Consider the following 16761-nt stretch of genomic DNA (forward strand, 5'->3'; position numbering starts at 1 on the left):
TTTAAATTAATGAGTGATCTGACTTTGTTATAATATAGTAACTTCAATACATTCTAGATTATCCTTTAAAAAACTACCCTTTTTAAAAGGCCATATTTATTTTTTGTTTTGTGTTCTTGTCCTTATCATACCATATGATAGCAAACCACAAAATTGGGTGAGCTTATCTTCAGCAATTAATATATGTCTGAGAAATGGAAAAAAGTCTTGAAGTTCTCATAGAAAAAAATAGAAGCATAATCAAGAAATCTGTAAAAAAATTTTTTTTTGCTCTAGACACAGTTTTTTTTATTTATTTCTTAATAGGAGCACAATTACTTTACAATGTTGTGTCAGTTTCTGCTGTACAAGGAAGTGAATCAGCTGTATTCTTTCCACTTGGGCTTCCCTCCACTGCCCATCCCACCCCTCTAGTTCATTGCAACACACTGAGCTGAGCTCTCTGTAAACATAGCAGCTTCCCACTAGTTATCTATTTTACATGTGGTAGGTAGTGTATGTATCGGAGAAGGCAATGGCACCCCACTCCAGTACTCTTGCCTGGAATATCCCATTGACGGAGGAGCCTGGTAGGCTGCAGTCCATGGGGTCGCTAAGAGTCGGACACGACTGAGCGACTTCACTTTCACTTTTCATTTTCATGCAATGGAGAAGGAAATGGCAACCCACTCCAGTGTTCTTGCCTGGAGAATCCCAGGGACGGGGGAGCCTGGTGGGCTGCCGTCTATGGGGTCGTGCAGAGTCGGACAGACTGAAGCGACTTAGCAGCAGCAGCAGCAGCAGCGTATGTATGTCAGTCCTACTCTCTCAACTTGTCCCACCATCTCCTTTTCCTCTGTGTAGACACAGTTTTTGAGTCTTAGGGATAATGTTGACCAAGACCAACAAAGATCCTGCTCCCACAGAGTTCACTTCTGTGTGTATGCATGTGTTTGTGCATATATGTGAAGCTGTATGATAGCAGGAGGGCAGTGGGGAGATGTGTGTTGGGATGTAGAGGAGTAATCATCATAACATGACAACAGTCTGCATCCTTCCAATGACATATTTTTATGGCTCCCAGTGACAGTCCTCAGCTCCAGGCAGCAATGCCATTTCCTTCCAAAAGTCTCTCTGGGGTCCTGGAACCTCTGGCTTTACCGATCTGCAAGGTGCATCTGCTGGGTCTTCTTAGCCCCACTCTTAGGGACAATTGCTCTTAGTTAAAAGCAGTTCCTCTATTTCTTTGCATTGATCACTGAGGAAGGCTTTCTTCTCTCTTCTTGCTATTCTTTGGAACTCTGCATTCAGATGCTTATATCTTTCCTTTTCTCCTTTGCTTTTCACTTCTCTTCTTTTCATAGCTATTTGTAAGGCCTCCCCAGACAGCCATTTTGCTTATTTGCATTTCTTTTCCATGGGGATGGTCTTGATCCCTGTCTCCTGTATGATGACACGAACCTCTGTCCATTGTTCATCAGGCACTCTATCAGATCTAGTCCCTTAAATCTATTTCTCACTTCCACTGTATAATCATAAGGGATTTGATGTAGGTCATACCTGAATGGTCTAGTGTTTTTCCCTGCTTTCTTCAATTTAAGTCTGAATTTGGCAATAAGAAGTTCATGATCTGAGCCATAGTCAGCTCCTGGTCTTGTTTTTGCTGACTGTATAGAGCTTCTCCATCTTTGGCTGCAAAGAATAGAATCAGTCTGATTTTGGTGTTGACTATCTGGTGATGTCCATGTGTGGAGTCTTCTCTTGTGTTATTGGAAGAGGGTATTTGCTATGACCAGTGCATTTTCTTGGCAAAACTCAGAGTAATCCAAGTCTATACCCCAACTAGTAACACTGCAGAAGTTGAAGTTGAACAGTTCTATGAAGACCTACAAGACCTTTTAGAACTAACACCCAAAAAAGTTGTCCTTTTCATTATAGGGGACTGGAATGCAAAAGTAGGAAGTCAAGAAACACCTGGAGTAACAGGCAAATTTGGCCTTGGAATATGGAATGAAGCAGGGCAAAGACTGATAGAGGTTTGCCAAGAAAACGCACTGGTCATAGCAAACACCCTCTTCCAACAACACAAGAGTAGACTCTACACATGTAAAATTTTTAAAATAGGTTTTTTTTTTTTCTGTAAGAGGGCACTAAAGTCACCTTAAAAATAATTAAAAACAAAAAACACCAAAATTCGGAAAGACTAGCAATTTCAGAGTCTTAAAGAAATCCCTTAAATTCCCCCCTTAGAGATAGATGTGGTTAAAAAAAAAAAAAAAAAAAGATTTTTCAAAGAAAAACTATTAATAGAAAAGTCTGAACTGCAAAAATTTATCTTTCAATATTATAAAATGAACTATCTGTTAAAAAGTTGAAAAATGAAGCAGTCGTTTTTCTGGCTTTAATGAATTACAGCATGACACATAATCTTTTCTGGCACCTCCTGAATATATCAATGTTATGTTAATAATCATGGAAATTAGGGATAACTAATGAGAAAAGGAAAAGAACACAATGAAAATGTGTAATCTCACCTACATTTATAAGGGTCTGATTAACACCAAATGCAATTAACATATTGAATTCTCTTTCAACCTGTCATTTAATGGAGCAGCAAGACCAGGATAAGGGCATAAACAACTCCATTCCCTGCCAGTGTTTGTGTTCTGCTTGTTCTGAAAGAGAGGTGTAGAGATGAAGCTACTTGTCTTAATTTAATTCCTACTGAACCTTGGTAGTATCTTCACAGAAGGGAAAAAAATGAAAACTGTTAAGTGTAATTTTTAATGAAATGTATTGGTTTAGTACAGGGGCTATCTGTCTCTGAAGCAAGCAGCTAGGAATAATCTTCAGCACATACTTCTCTAGGTACAAGTCTGATGGCAAATCCTACATGAGACAGAGTCAAAGATGAAAGGTTTTGCTCATCATCTGTTTGTTTTGAGGTCGTTTAGCAGGTCCTCTGGCTTTCCTGATGGCTCAGTGGTTAAGAATCCATCTGCCAATGCAGGAGACATGGGTTCAATCCCTGGGTGAGGGACATTTCTTGGAGAAGGAAATGGCAACTCACTCCACTTTTCTTGCCTGGGAAATCCCATGGACAGTGGAGCCTGGAGGGCTATAGTTTGTGGGGTCACAAAGAGTTGAACAGGACTTTGTGACCAAACAGCAACAACTGGGTCCTCCATGGTTTGGAATGCCGTTTACAGAATGAATTTATTTATTTCTTTTGCAGGGTTAAGAAAATTAAATGATACTCTATTCATAAAGTACTTAGCCCAAAGAAGGACACTGGTTGCAACCTTCAGATTATTTTTCATGTTTTCCTAGATTTTTCTTGAGTATAATCTTCTATTCATTACTCTTTTTCAGTGCTGACAATCAACCTACATTTAATGACTTCAGTCATTGCCAGTGCCAGTTCTTCATTGGCTAAAGAACTATTTAGATTAGAGCAAGCTAGTCAAAGGCAATTAGGTTAAAGACAGGTTGGCCAGTGCTATTTTTTTGCTAAAACAAATATAGGACCACACAAACAAGGCTAGCAATTTTATTACGAATAAATGCTATCTAATTTTTGTTGGTGGCTCAGTCAGTAAAGAATCTGCCTGCAATGCAGGAGACCTGAATTCAATTCCAGAGGGAAGATCCTCTGGAGAAGGGAATGGTTATGCATTCCAGTATTGTTGCCTGGAGAATTCCATGAACAGAGGAGCCTTGTGGGCTACTGTCCATGGGCTCACAAAGAGTTAAACATGACTAAGGGAATAACACTTTCACTTTCAATGTCTTCCAAACTTTAACTTTGATGCTCTCTGAGGTGGTTTTAAAACAATTCATAGATTTTTTTTGTTTGTTAATAATTTTACTTGATTATAATTTTTATCCTACTCTTAATATTATGCTTATCTGGATATACTCTCTTTTGTTTGAAATAAAGAAAATTCTGAATGCCTGATTAATGACTGAGAATACTAGGATAAAAAGTCACAAAGATGGCATGCCCTTGGTTACAGAAAGTATATATATGTGGGTGTATATACATTCTGTATATATGTGCATATATATATATACACACATGCATCTTATATACATTGTGTATATACATTCTATATGCAGTGTATGTACAGTCTACATACATGTATATATGTGTGTGTGTATATATATCCTGTATATGTGTGTATGTGTGTATATAAATATATACATACTTTGTATATACATTGTAAATATATAAAGACAAATGTGCTGTGCTTAGTCACATCTGACTCTTTGTGACCCCATGGACACAAGACTAGACTTCTTGTCTTGTGTCTAGAAGCCCACTAGACTTCTCTGTCCCTGGGGATTCTCCAGGCAAGAACACTGGAGTGGGTTGCCTGCTCCAAGGGGATCTTCCCAACTCAGGGATCGAACACAGGTCTCCCACATTGCAGGCAGATTCTTTACCTTTTGAGACACCAGGGAAGCCCAAAAGGACATATACAAAGATATTAATAATAACAATAAATGATGACATTGTAGTTTGTAATATGCCTTTATTAATTTGCATTTCTGGTATTTCTCTAATAAGCAAGAAGTAATAAAATATTTTATATATTAGGCACATTAAAAATTATTATTGGCCATTTATTACTTTTTACATTTACAAATAACACAGAGTAAGAATAATTAGACAGAAATGACTTAGGAATTTTTATTTTATTTTTTACTTTAAAATAATCTTTATTGGGGTATATTTGATTTACAATGCTAAGTTAATTTCTTCTGTACAGCAAAGTGACTGTTCAAACTCCAGTGATTCTTAATGTCAAACAATGGTCAAATGATCTTAAAGGGTATTTTGTTGTAACCATTATTGGTAAGATTGCAAAAGACATTCTAGACCTGGGAAATGGTCATTGTAAATCATAATTAAACGAAGGAAAATAGAAGTGAAAATAAAGATACTTTAATAATTTTATAAAATTAGGTTGATAAATTTACACCATCCTACCCATGTTTCTCAAAGAATAAAGCTGTTACAGAAACAAGCTTTGGAAATACTAACCTTTCGCTGTATAATCTCTAGAAGAAATTTTAATGTTGGCCACTATGTTTTATAACATATTGATTTAGAGCCAATTCACTTCAGAATTTCGTTCAACAAAGACTATTTTATAGGAATTTTAGTTTGGTGTTACAGCTGTTTTTGTTTTTTTTGTTTTTTTCCTTAGCAAACTTGTTAGACGGGAGATATGGACATAAAATTCATCATTTTATAAAGTAGAAAAATATACATATATATGTACCTGTGTATATATGTGTGTGTGTGGAGAGAAATAGTTCTAAAACACTACCAAGAACATTAAATGAAGAACATTTCAGAGACCAACTTCTTTTGTTGAATGTGCTTTTCATGTTAAAATATTTCACATATATATTCAAGGAGACAGGTTTTATTGTCGTGCCATGTGCAAATAGCACCATTGCAATCTGTAAATACACTCTTCTTTACTTTAGTGTTACTTTAACAATTCAAAAGCTTTTCTTTTGGTGTCCATTAGTTTATTACAGCACTTTAAATCAATATATTTTTGAAAGTTCTCAATTTATTTTCCAAGGTAAAAGGTTTATAAATTGAATTTTATCTTCCCTTGACATACGTTTTTTCCTGTAAAGTGACAATAAAGATTTTTCTTTTCGTAGTAAAGCTTTTAGTTTGTGCTTGTTAATTTCTTATTAGATAGGCAATAAAACATTGCCAAATAGAATGAATAGAGTTAAACATTCTGATTTAATTTTCAAATGCTTGGCTATTCCCTAACTTTATATTAGAGTTAGTAATTGAAGGACAAGTAGGCTTCTTGTACATTATTCATATACTAAACCTTTTTGCATTAATGAAAAGTGCTATTGTGTAACTTTTAACGTTAATTCTGCCTTAATATTGTAAAAATATATGTCATGAAGTTTAAACAAACAGATACTCAAATCTTTTTGTGGAACAAGTGGTCCAAATTAATTCACAAATTAAGGATATACTGTGTTAAGCCATCTAATGATGAGAACAAAAACACCTTTAAAAATTATGTTCAAAGGGATTGAGCAAAAACATACTTTAAATTTAAATTTTTAAAGTAGTGGCATTGGCCAATGGGGATTATGAAATACAAAGATGAATGAGAAAATAGCCCTGCTCCCAATGAATATATAGCCAAGTACAAAAGACAGAGAGTAATGTGTTTTTCAATGTACAAAAGGTAATAAGAAACAGAAGAGATAAGCTGGAAAGCTCCAGAGTATTCATAGCAAAGATGGCAAGAATGAACTAAACTCGATTGTTTATACCAGGCACTGCATTTTATATCTCAGTGAATACTCACAGCCACCCTATTCAGCATGTCCTATTTGACTCATTTATAATGAGGAACTAAGCTCTAGAGAGTTGTTTGCCCAGGTTCATATGGCCATTAAGTGGTAGACTCAAGCATATCCATCACTTCTAAATATTAATCTCTGATATTCTACTGATATTTCAGCCAAATATTATTAGGCCAATTACTGGACATTATTCCAAAATAAAAGATATAAATGGAGAAAAATTTCATGTGTAATGAAGACATAATTAAATATTAGAATATGCCAAGGTAAAAAGTGTACTAAAAATATGTAAAATATACTACTGAAAACATGCAGCACTCCCTAGGGGACAGCCTTCAGAAAAGCAGTCTTTTACGCTGTTTTAGTACCTTATTCAACATTGCATATATTCAATATGTGTGTGTATGTACATGCCCACACACATGTGCAATAGTGTAGTTCAGGAGTGAATATGGCCCAGCAGACATGAGACATTTTAAGTGATAAGAAGCTATGTGTGCAAACGACTGGAAACATGAAAAAACATAAATTGTTCAGAAGGAAAATGAACAAACAAACAAACTAGGTAATGTGGTTGGTTTTGGAGAATATAAGCAGAGTAAATATAGAGCAAGAAAATGGAATGTTAAACTGGGATTAGACTGGGAATATTTCATGGACTTGTCTTGAATTTCATCTTCTAGGAGGCAGGAGCTATCATTCATTTTTAAGCTATTGTTGAATTTAAAAATGAAACAGGAGAGCCTGAAATTGGGCGATGTCAGCTTGATGGATAGTCACTGAAGTGAGAAATATTTCAGAGTAGAACTCCCTGGGCTTGCTGATGGACTGGGAGCAGAAAGGAAAGGGATTAGATGAGACAGCTGAAGACCCTACTGAGATTTTTAGCTCAGTCAATCCATATGAGCTAATGCCCTTACCATGCAAAGAGAAGACAGAGGAGGAACACGTATGGTAGCCAGAGGAAGGACTAGAGGGTGAGAGCTGAGAAGATACTAAATTCGGTTTGAATTGATTGAATGTAATGTAACTAAGGAAGAACCAGAAAGCTTGAGGTAATGGTTATGTCATTAAATTTCCTTTGAATACTGAAGGATTTAGGATTTGCAAATATAGAATTCTTACAAAAGTACAAATTTCTTAAAACTTTAATATGTTAGTTTTCTGTAAAAATCCACAGTTTTTTTTGTTCAAAATCAACTTGAAAAGTTGGTTTCCTCTCTTAAATAGAGGGCTCAAATTGTGCATGTATTTTCTTTTGATATGATGTCTATGGAGTAGACTGCAATTTCTTTCTTTTCCACATGAATGAGAAGTTAGAAAAAATGATTTCAGAGTTCATTTCAAGGCACCATTGAAGAATATATGATCACATTATATTAGCAATGATGAGGAAAAGAGCAAATTATTTTTGAGATAATATTTATTTTCCAAAATATTTTATAAGGGAATAGAACTAAAAATGAAAAAAAAAAGCTTCAATTATTATGTTAATGTAAGACATTTTTATTTTGTGCTCTCATGCTTCCTGTAATACAGAATGTTTCAGTGTATAACTTTAAAAAATATAAAAGGAATAGTTTGCTAATCTTCAGTTTATTTAATTTTTCAAAATAGATATTATTGTGTGTTATTTGCCACCACTCTTTAACTTAGGTGAAAATTTTGGCAATTTCTTGACATAATAAAATAATAACAAACCCTGAAAATTCTGTAATACTGTGTTGCATGATATGGCAAACCATTTTTAGACAGTTGTTTCTACACTGAGTTGTGATTTACTCATTAGACTGTCTCTGAATTACATTATACTTAAAGGAGCAATGTCCTTATTGAAATTAAGAATTATTTCTATTGGACTGTGGTCCTTTCTTTCACATTCTTATAAAAAATCAAATATAAGCTTTCTTATTTAAAATCTTAAAAATTTTTTCATCTCTTTTTTGCTGTTGTTTTTACAGAAGTCTTAAATAACCTTCTAAATAGATCAATCTATCTGACACTTTCCTTGTTTTTATTTAGTATATGTTGGGCATATAGCCTTTAAGGGCTTTAAAGTGAAGGTTTCTTTATAGTTCCTAAAAATACAAAAGCCAAGTTCAACTAATCTAAATCAAAGCTCTGTTCTTTTTGTCCCTTGCAAACACAGCTTGACATGCTGACATTCATTGGTGGTAATGTGAGATTTGAGTATTTTTATCCCAACAATCTAAAATATTTACACTCTAATTTCAGGGAGAGTAAGCCTTCAATGTTAAATGTTAAAATGGGGTCTAATTGAGAAGCAAAAATTAAAGTTAGCATCATTGGACTTTAATGGGCTTTGGAAGTTCTCTGGACATCACTAATTATTCTACTAATATTTCTGCATCTATAGTATTCATTTAGTCAACAGAGGGGAACGGTTATTTAGGCTTTGAGAAAATTAATGTGCTCACCTACTCCCCTGTATGATAGAAGCAATTATTTGGTGATTTTCTCTTAATGTTGGCCACCTGTGTGCATTAAACTTTCCAGATGAGGTCTTAGAAATGCCTAAGTGGTTTTCTGTGTCCTAGTTTTCATTTAAAAATATAACTACAGTAAATATAATTATAATATTCGTTTCTGACTTTCATTTTTAAAAACAGCTGTAGACATAACTTTCTTGATTTTGCTCATAAAGAGAAACTCACGAAAGTCAGTGAATCAAATCTTCCAGTATCACCTCTTCCAGATAATAATGCCTGTGTCAGGAATCCAATATAAACTTTTTATTATAAAGGAGCTGATGGAATAAATAACGTGGCATTGATTAGTAAATTTAACTCGTTTAGAATTTTCACAATAGATCAGATTTAACTTTTAGACATTAGTTTAGCCAAATTGGTTATATGCCCCCTTAGTACAATGTAAAAAAATGATGGAGTAGATTTATAATTTTTGTTTTTTTTCCCCTTTCATAGGCTATTTCTATGAATATTTTCCAGTTTTTATGGATACAATGCAGATTATATTCCTAATAATTTATTTATTAAAAAAATACCTTCTGGCCGTTTTACTATATTTATACTTGAGTTCACTAACAATATCTTAGGCAAAGGATTTCCTTCCAATCTGGTTCTTATTCCTCTAGAATATGTGAAACCTAATTTTCTCTCTGTCATTCAGTACACTAATACTCTTGTGCCATATGCATAAGCTTCTAACAACTTCATCTATGAGGTTTTTTTATTTATTATTTTTTTTTACTTCTAGAGATACATTTTACTTATGTTCAACTAATCTCATTTTATTTATATTTTTAAAGTATCTATTATTTAATGAAACATATTAAACATTTACATTATACTGTTTTCCTAATTCAGATATCTAAAGCCTTTGTGGGTATGACTTTGATTTTCTATCTCAATGGACTCTCTTTTAATGATACTTGGTTTCCTGTTCATTTTGAGAACTATCTGACTTTAACTTTTCATCTTTCTTGGAGTTTATTTGTTAGAATTATTTGAGGCATAGATTGTAGATAACTTTTTTGAAAAAGCGTTTGCTCCTGTGAGAAAGCTAGACTGTTATCATTAAAAATCAAATTCACAGTTGTGGTTCTTCTGTTTATTCAGGTAGAATTCAGGACTAGTGAATTTATAAACTGATAACATTATGACTTATCCGTGAGCTGGAGAAATCAGTGATGTGTGAATAAAGGTTGCAAATGCTGATAAAGGCTTGTGTTGGTTATAGATTGAGTCTCAATAAAGTTTGGGTTTCTTTGCTTTCTGTTTTTTCTCCACTGCATTCAACATCAAGGTTTAGCAAGGCAGTTTTCTTTTTACTTTTGGGTGGCAGTGGCAGTGGTGGCTGGGAAGGGGAGATAAATTCTCATTCACCTTTAAAATTCACAACCCCATGGACCGCAGCACGCCAAGCCTCCCTGTCCATCATCAACTCCCAGAGTTTAGGCAGATTCATGCTCATTGAGTTAATGATGCCATCCAGCCATCTCATCCACCTTTAGCATTCTTCAGATTGGAGTCTTATTAGATGTACATCTATGAGGGGGCCTTGATCTTGCCTCCTATTCTCTGAGCCACTCAAGACCTCCTAAATTAAATTTTAAGTTCACTTGGATCAACAGAAACCCTGTAAGTGAACTTACTATCAGTACTAAACTGTCTAGATCCTTGTTTTCAGTTAGTTTTTGACCTTCATACTTATTTTCTTATCTCCTTGATATGTTTAGGAAAAATTATTAAGATCGTTTCAGTTCAGTCAGTCAGTTCAATATTTCAGTCGTGTTCGACGCTTCACAACCCCATGGACCGCAGCACACCAGGCCTCCCTGTCCATCACCAACTCCCAGAGTTTCTGCAAATTCATGTTCATTGAGTCAATGATGCCATCCAGCCATCTCATCCTCTGTCATCCCTTTCTCCTTCTGCCTTCAGTCTTTCCCAACATCAGGGTCTTTTCCCATGAGTCAGTTCTTCACATCAGGTGGCCAAAGTATTGGAGTTTTAGCTTCAGCATCAGTTCTTCCAATGAATATTCAGGACTGATTTCCTTTAGGGTTGCCTGGTTTGATCTCCTTGCAGTCCAAGGGATTCTCAAGAGTCTTCTCCAACACCACAGTTCAAAGGCATCAATTCTTTGGTGCTCAACTTTCTTTATATTCCAGCTCTCACATCCATATATGACTACTGGAAAAACCTTGACTAGATGGACCTTTGTTGGCAAAGTAATCTCTCTGCTTTTTAATATGCTGTCAAAGTTGGTCATAACTTTTCTTTCAAATGTCTTTTAATTTCATGGCTGCCGTCACCATCTGCAGTGATTTTGGAGCACCAAAAAATAGTCTGTTACTATTTCTACTGTTTCCTCATTTACTTGCCATGAAGTGATGGGGCCAGATGCCATGATCTTAGTCTTCTGAATGTTGAGTTTTAAGCCAACTTTTCCACTCTCCTCTTTCACTTCAAGAGGCTCTTTAGTTCTTCACTTTCTGCTATAAGGGTGGTGTCACCTGCATATCTGAGATTATTGATATTTCTCCCAGCAATCTTGATTTCAGCCTGTGCTTCATCCAGCCCAGCGTTTCTCATGATGTACTCTGAATATAAGTTAAATAAGCAGGGTGACAATAGATAGCCTTGGCGTACTCCTTTCCTTATTATCTAGCTTTCAGTGTTGCTTTCACTGGAATTTTAGTTCTGATACTTAGTCTGACATATTTAATGCAGTGATTATAATATAGGCTTTAGTGTAATATATACCCAACTTTGCTATCAATTATCTTTATGATGTGAGGGCTTCCCTGGTGGCTCACATTTTGCCTGCAATGTGAGATATCTGGGTTCTATCCCTGGGTCAGGAAGATCCCCTGGAGAAAGAAATGGAAACACATTCCGGTATTTTTACCTGGAAAATCCCATGGGTGGAGGAGCCTGGTGGGCTACAGTCCATGGGATCTCAAAGAGTTGGAGATGACTGAGCAACTAACACACATCTTTATGGTTGTGAGCCAATCACTGATCTCTCTGAGCCTCCATCTCTGCACCTATGAATTAACAGCAATAAAACTTGCTCAGTAGAAAAGATGACATGAAGTTATGAATGAAAAGCATTTACATAGCCCCTGAACAACCATAATTGGTCAATAAATGTTAGCTCACCAAAGCAGCAATAACATAACATTATATAAGTAAGATAAATAGACCTTGTGTTTTAAAGAGCATTTTCAGTTCAGTTCAGTTCAGTTCAGTCACTCTGTTGTGTCCAACTCTTTGCGGCCTCCCTGTCCATCACCAACTCCCGGAGTTCACCCAACCCATGTCCATTGAGTCGGTGATGCCATCCAATCATCTCATCCTCTGTTATCTCCTTCTCCTCCTGCCTTCAATCTTTCCCAGCATCAGGTGTTTTCAAATGAGTCAGATCTTTGCATCAGGTGGCCAAAGTATTGCAATTTCAGCTTCAACATCAGTCCCTTCAATGAACACCCAGGACTGATCTCCTTTAGGATGGACTGGTTGGATCTCCTTGCAGTCCAAGTGACTCTCAAGAGTCTTCTCCAACACCACAGTTCAAAAGCATCAATACTTTGGTACTCAGCTTTCTTTATAGTCCAGCTCTCACATCCATACACGACCACTGGAAAAACCATACCCTTGACTAGACGGACTTTTGTTGACAAAGTAATATCCCTGCTTTTTATGCTGTCTAGGTTGGTCATAACTTTCCTTCCAAGGAGTAAGTGTCTTTTGATTTCATGGCTGCAGTCACCATCTGCAGTGATTTTGGAGCCCAGAAAAATTAAGTCAGCCACTTTACTGGTTGCTAATTTTAAGTATGACCCTGCCTCAGTCACTGGCATTAACTGAACCATCTGTAGTTCAAATCCATGTTGTTCAATGGTCAACTGTATATAAGTTTTGGTCTAAAACCATGTGTTTGTTGAAAATTAAATAGACAAAGTTAAAACTGAAAATCCTTTAAAATGGTCACAAGTAGTGTACTTATGGAATTTTTATCATTCACATTTTAACTTGCTAGTTTCAACTGAATGTGAGAGAGAGGTGAGAGATTTGAAAGAATCCTAATGATCCTGGCAACTATCCTCATAACTGTATTCTGAAATGAGATCTTCTCAGATTCCAAAGAGGAGCAAATCTATTAAAAGAATCAGAAATTTTAAGTGGAGCCATTACAAATAGCATACATATGACCATGGTTTTATACAGTTGAAAAAAAACTAAAAATCACCAAAGAAGCAGATTCACAGATATAGAGAAGAATCCAGTGGTTACCCGTGGGGAGGGGGAAGGAGAGAAGGCCAATGTAGGAGTAGAAGGGAAAAAAAAATGGATCATTGTGGAATTATCTCTCTCTCTCTCTCTCTCTTTTTTTTTTTTTTTGCCTTTTTCATACTGTTCATGAGCTTCTCAAGGCAAAAATATTGAAGTAGTAGTTTGCCATTTCCTTCTCCAGTGGACCATGTTTTGTCAGAACTCTCCACCATGACCTATCCATCTGGGTGGCCCTATATGGCATGGCTCATAGTTTCATTGAGCTAGATAAGGCTGTGGTCCTTGTGATCAGTTTGATTAGACAGCATATTAAAAAGCAGAGACATTACTTTGCCAACAAAGGTCCATCTAGTCAGAGCTTTGGTTTTTCCAGTAGGCAGGTATGGATGTGAGAGTTGGACTATAAAGAAAGCTGAGCACTGAAGAATTGATGATTTTAAACTGTGGTGTTGGAGAAGACTCTTGAGAATCTCTTGGACTGCAAGGAGATCAAACCAGTCAACCCTAAAGGAAATTAGTCCTGAATATTCATTGGAAGAACCGATGCTAAAGCTGAAACTCCAATACTTTGGCCACCTGATGTGAAGAACTGGCTCATTGGAAAAGACCCTGATGCTGGGAAAGACTGAAGGCAGAAGGAGATGGGGACGACAGAGGATGACATGGTTGGATAGCATCACTGACTCAACAGACATGAGTTTGAACAAGCTCTGGAGGTTGATGATGAACAGGGAAGCCTGGTGTGTTGTAGTCCATGGAGTCACAAAGAGTCAGATATGACTGAGCAACTGAAATGAAATGAAATGAACTGATGGGATTATAGAAAATAATCTGTGTGAAACTTTTGTAGAATTTAAGAAATCTTTCATTCAATTAAAAAAAGTAGTCCAGTAAACATGATTATTTTTTTTTTAATTCTGTATCTCACTTTCGTTAATTTGCTGCTAATGTATGAGGGAAAGTTATGCTTAAAAGATACTTCTGAGTTACCCAAACTTTTGCATTAAATGATTATTTATTTCAGGAAAGTTATGTTTAAAAACATCTTAATCTGTTAAGGCAAAATATGCCACTATAGTAATTTAGTAAATTAGCAATACAGCAAACCAAAATTGCATGTTTATTGAAATTGGAAGTAATCAGTAAGAACAGTGCAAAGAAGCTTAATATACAAAGCAATAAAAACAATCAAAATGATTTTGCTGTAACTGCCTTTTCTATTCTTTTCTACGGTGTTACAGAGTTTGTTTTAAAATATTAAGGTTTGGAATCTTATAATAAAAAGCTATGTAGAAGTTAGACAAAAAATAGACCATACATTATGATCCCATTAAGATAACATTTAAAAATAAGCATAACTGATCAATGGTGTTGATAATCAGGGTAGTGGTTTCTCTGGGGAACAGAGTATGGCTGGAAGGATATGATGAACATTCTGGGATCCTGGTAATGTTTTATTTTTTGATGTATGTGCTGGCTCATTGGATGTGTATAGTCTGCAATTTTTTATTGAACTGTATATTTATGATTTGTACATGTTTTGTGCCAGTTTCTTGTACCTCAGTAAAGTTTCATTAATGGTAAAAAGTTTATTTCAAAGAGAATGCTTATGTTAATCATAAGTAAAAGAATAATATTCAACCATATTTTTGAGTGATTCAGTATGTCTTAAAATTGCTCCTAGTATATGAAAGAAATGTCTTTGATTACTTAATCCAAACTCATTTTAATTTTAATTGGGAATGTTCTTTTTTTTCCTCACTCTATACTTTGTTAAATGAATAAAAACTTGGGTTTAAAGCTTTAAAATAAACACTTTGGTAACTATTTTTTCTTTCTTTTTCTTCTTTGTATAGTGATAATGTGACCTATGTTGGAATCTAATTCCTATTCCTCTAATACAGAAGTGAAGCTCTGCCATTATGTAAAACATACAGGGCATTTAAAAAGATGAATTGATAGTTAGACCTTGTCCTATTCTAAAACTGAGATTTTTAACTTTCAAATTTCAAGAAATATTTTGTCCCAAAGGAAAGTATCTGGATTTTTTTACTTCAGGTTAGAGTTATCCTGACATGTTTTAAATTGTTAAGCACATATATAGAATTTAAAGTTGGAGATTCAAACTTTTGAATTTTGTGCTGAATCTCAACACACATTTTCTATTATTTACTATTATTGTAACTATTTCTAGCCAAACTTTGCCACTTACTCTGTAGCCTTTGGCTTTTCAAATTTAATACAAAATTCACATTTCATTTCCTTAGTCACATTAGCCTCATCTCAGATGTTCTGTGGCTTGTGACTACTGCATTGGACAGAGGACATTTAGAGCATTTCCATTATTGTCAAAAGTTCTGTTGGACAACACTAATATAAGTACTAGAATAATATATTGCTTGCAGAGTTTTACTTTTGTTAAACAAAATTGTTTTTATGGAATTCTTAGCATTGTAATGATGAATCATAAATGCTTGATACCTGATATTTAATAATAATATTTAAAAATAATAATCAGATAATAATAATATAATTAAAATTTAAATGTTACATATCTAGTATCACAAATAAAGTTATATAGCCTTGTATAAATTCACTAAAATTATCATATCCACCATTCCTCTTTCAGATGTTTCACTGTGACAAATTGGCAGTCTGAAATATTTCCCTGAAGTAGAAACAAAAGAACCAGGCTAATATTACTATGCTCCCAACTTTATTTTAAATATATATATATATTCTAAGCAACTATTTCTTTTTAATTTCTAAGTGTGAAGAAACCTTAACATGTAGATCATAAGTACTTACAACCAGGGACAAATCTGGTTAATCAGGATACAAGCTGATGAAAAAAGAAGCTGAATTAGTATTCTAATACTCTCTTATGATATGGCATTTACTAATCAGGATCTCTTTATATAATTCTAGACTTATAAAAGCTCTAAATATTGTCCTGGTGTCATCTGAAATATTTTAGTGCATAACTTTATTTTTTTTTCCTTTTAGGAAATAGATCAAAAACACAATTACATGCTATGCCTACTACACAAGACAATGGTTAGGTAAACAGTCCCATCCTTAAAACAATTTGGATCTCAGCCCAGTGCTGATACCATTAAACATGCCAATCAAAACACTTGGTTCATCAGTGGGACTGAGTTAGTGTCTGTCCCTTGTATTCACAGTTCAGTAGTCATTATCCTTCTCATAACAGTTGTTCAACCCTGTGTATACAAAGTCTATACATCTATATAATGGTACCTAGAAAAATATAACTTTAGGAGGACTTTATTGTGTTATTGTTACCTAAGAAACAGTAGTCTTGCAACCAGAAATAAGCTCTTTCATAAAGGTTCTTTCTTTCCAGCTTATTCATAACCTGTTCTTTTTCCCTCCTAGGCGACTGATAAAGATACTGGCAATTATAGCGCCGTGGCATACAGACTCATAATACCACCAATTAAAGAGGGAAAGGAAGGATTCGTGGTGGAAACATACACAGGGCTTATCAAAACGGCTATGCTCTTCCATAACATGAGACGGTCTTACTTTAAGTTTCAAGTCATCGCAACTGACAACTATGGGAAGGGGCTAAGTGGCAAAACAGATGTTCTGGTGAGTAGATAAAACTTCAGATAAA

The 16761-nt window shown here is 35.0% G+C and overlaps 1 protein-coding gene across 1 annotated transcript in view; it reads left to right on the top strand.

Moving 5' to 3' along the window:
- The window catches only part of PCDH15 (protocadherin related 15), an 898514-nt gene that overhangs the window by 803596 nt on the left and 78157 nt on the right, over positions 1-16761 (top strand). The window contains exon 28 of the mRNA XM_052660663.1: positions 16521-16736. Within this exon, the coding sequence (XP_052516623.1) occupies positions 16521-16736 (216 nt within the window). The remainder of the gene's footprint in view (positions 1-16520; positions 16737-16761) is intronic.

Source organism: Budorcas taxicolor, chromosome 23, assembly GCF_023091745.1.
Source record: "Budorcas taxicolor isolate Tak-1 chromosome 23, Takin1.1, whole genome shotgun sequence".
Lineage (NCBI taxonomy): Eukaryota > Metazoa > Chordata > Mammalia > Artiodactyla > Bovidae > Budorcas > Budorcas taxicolor.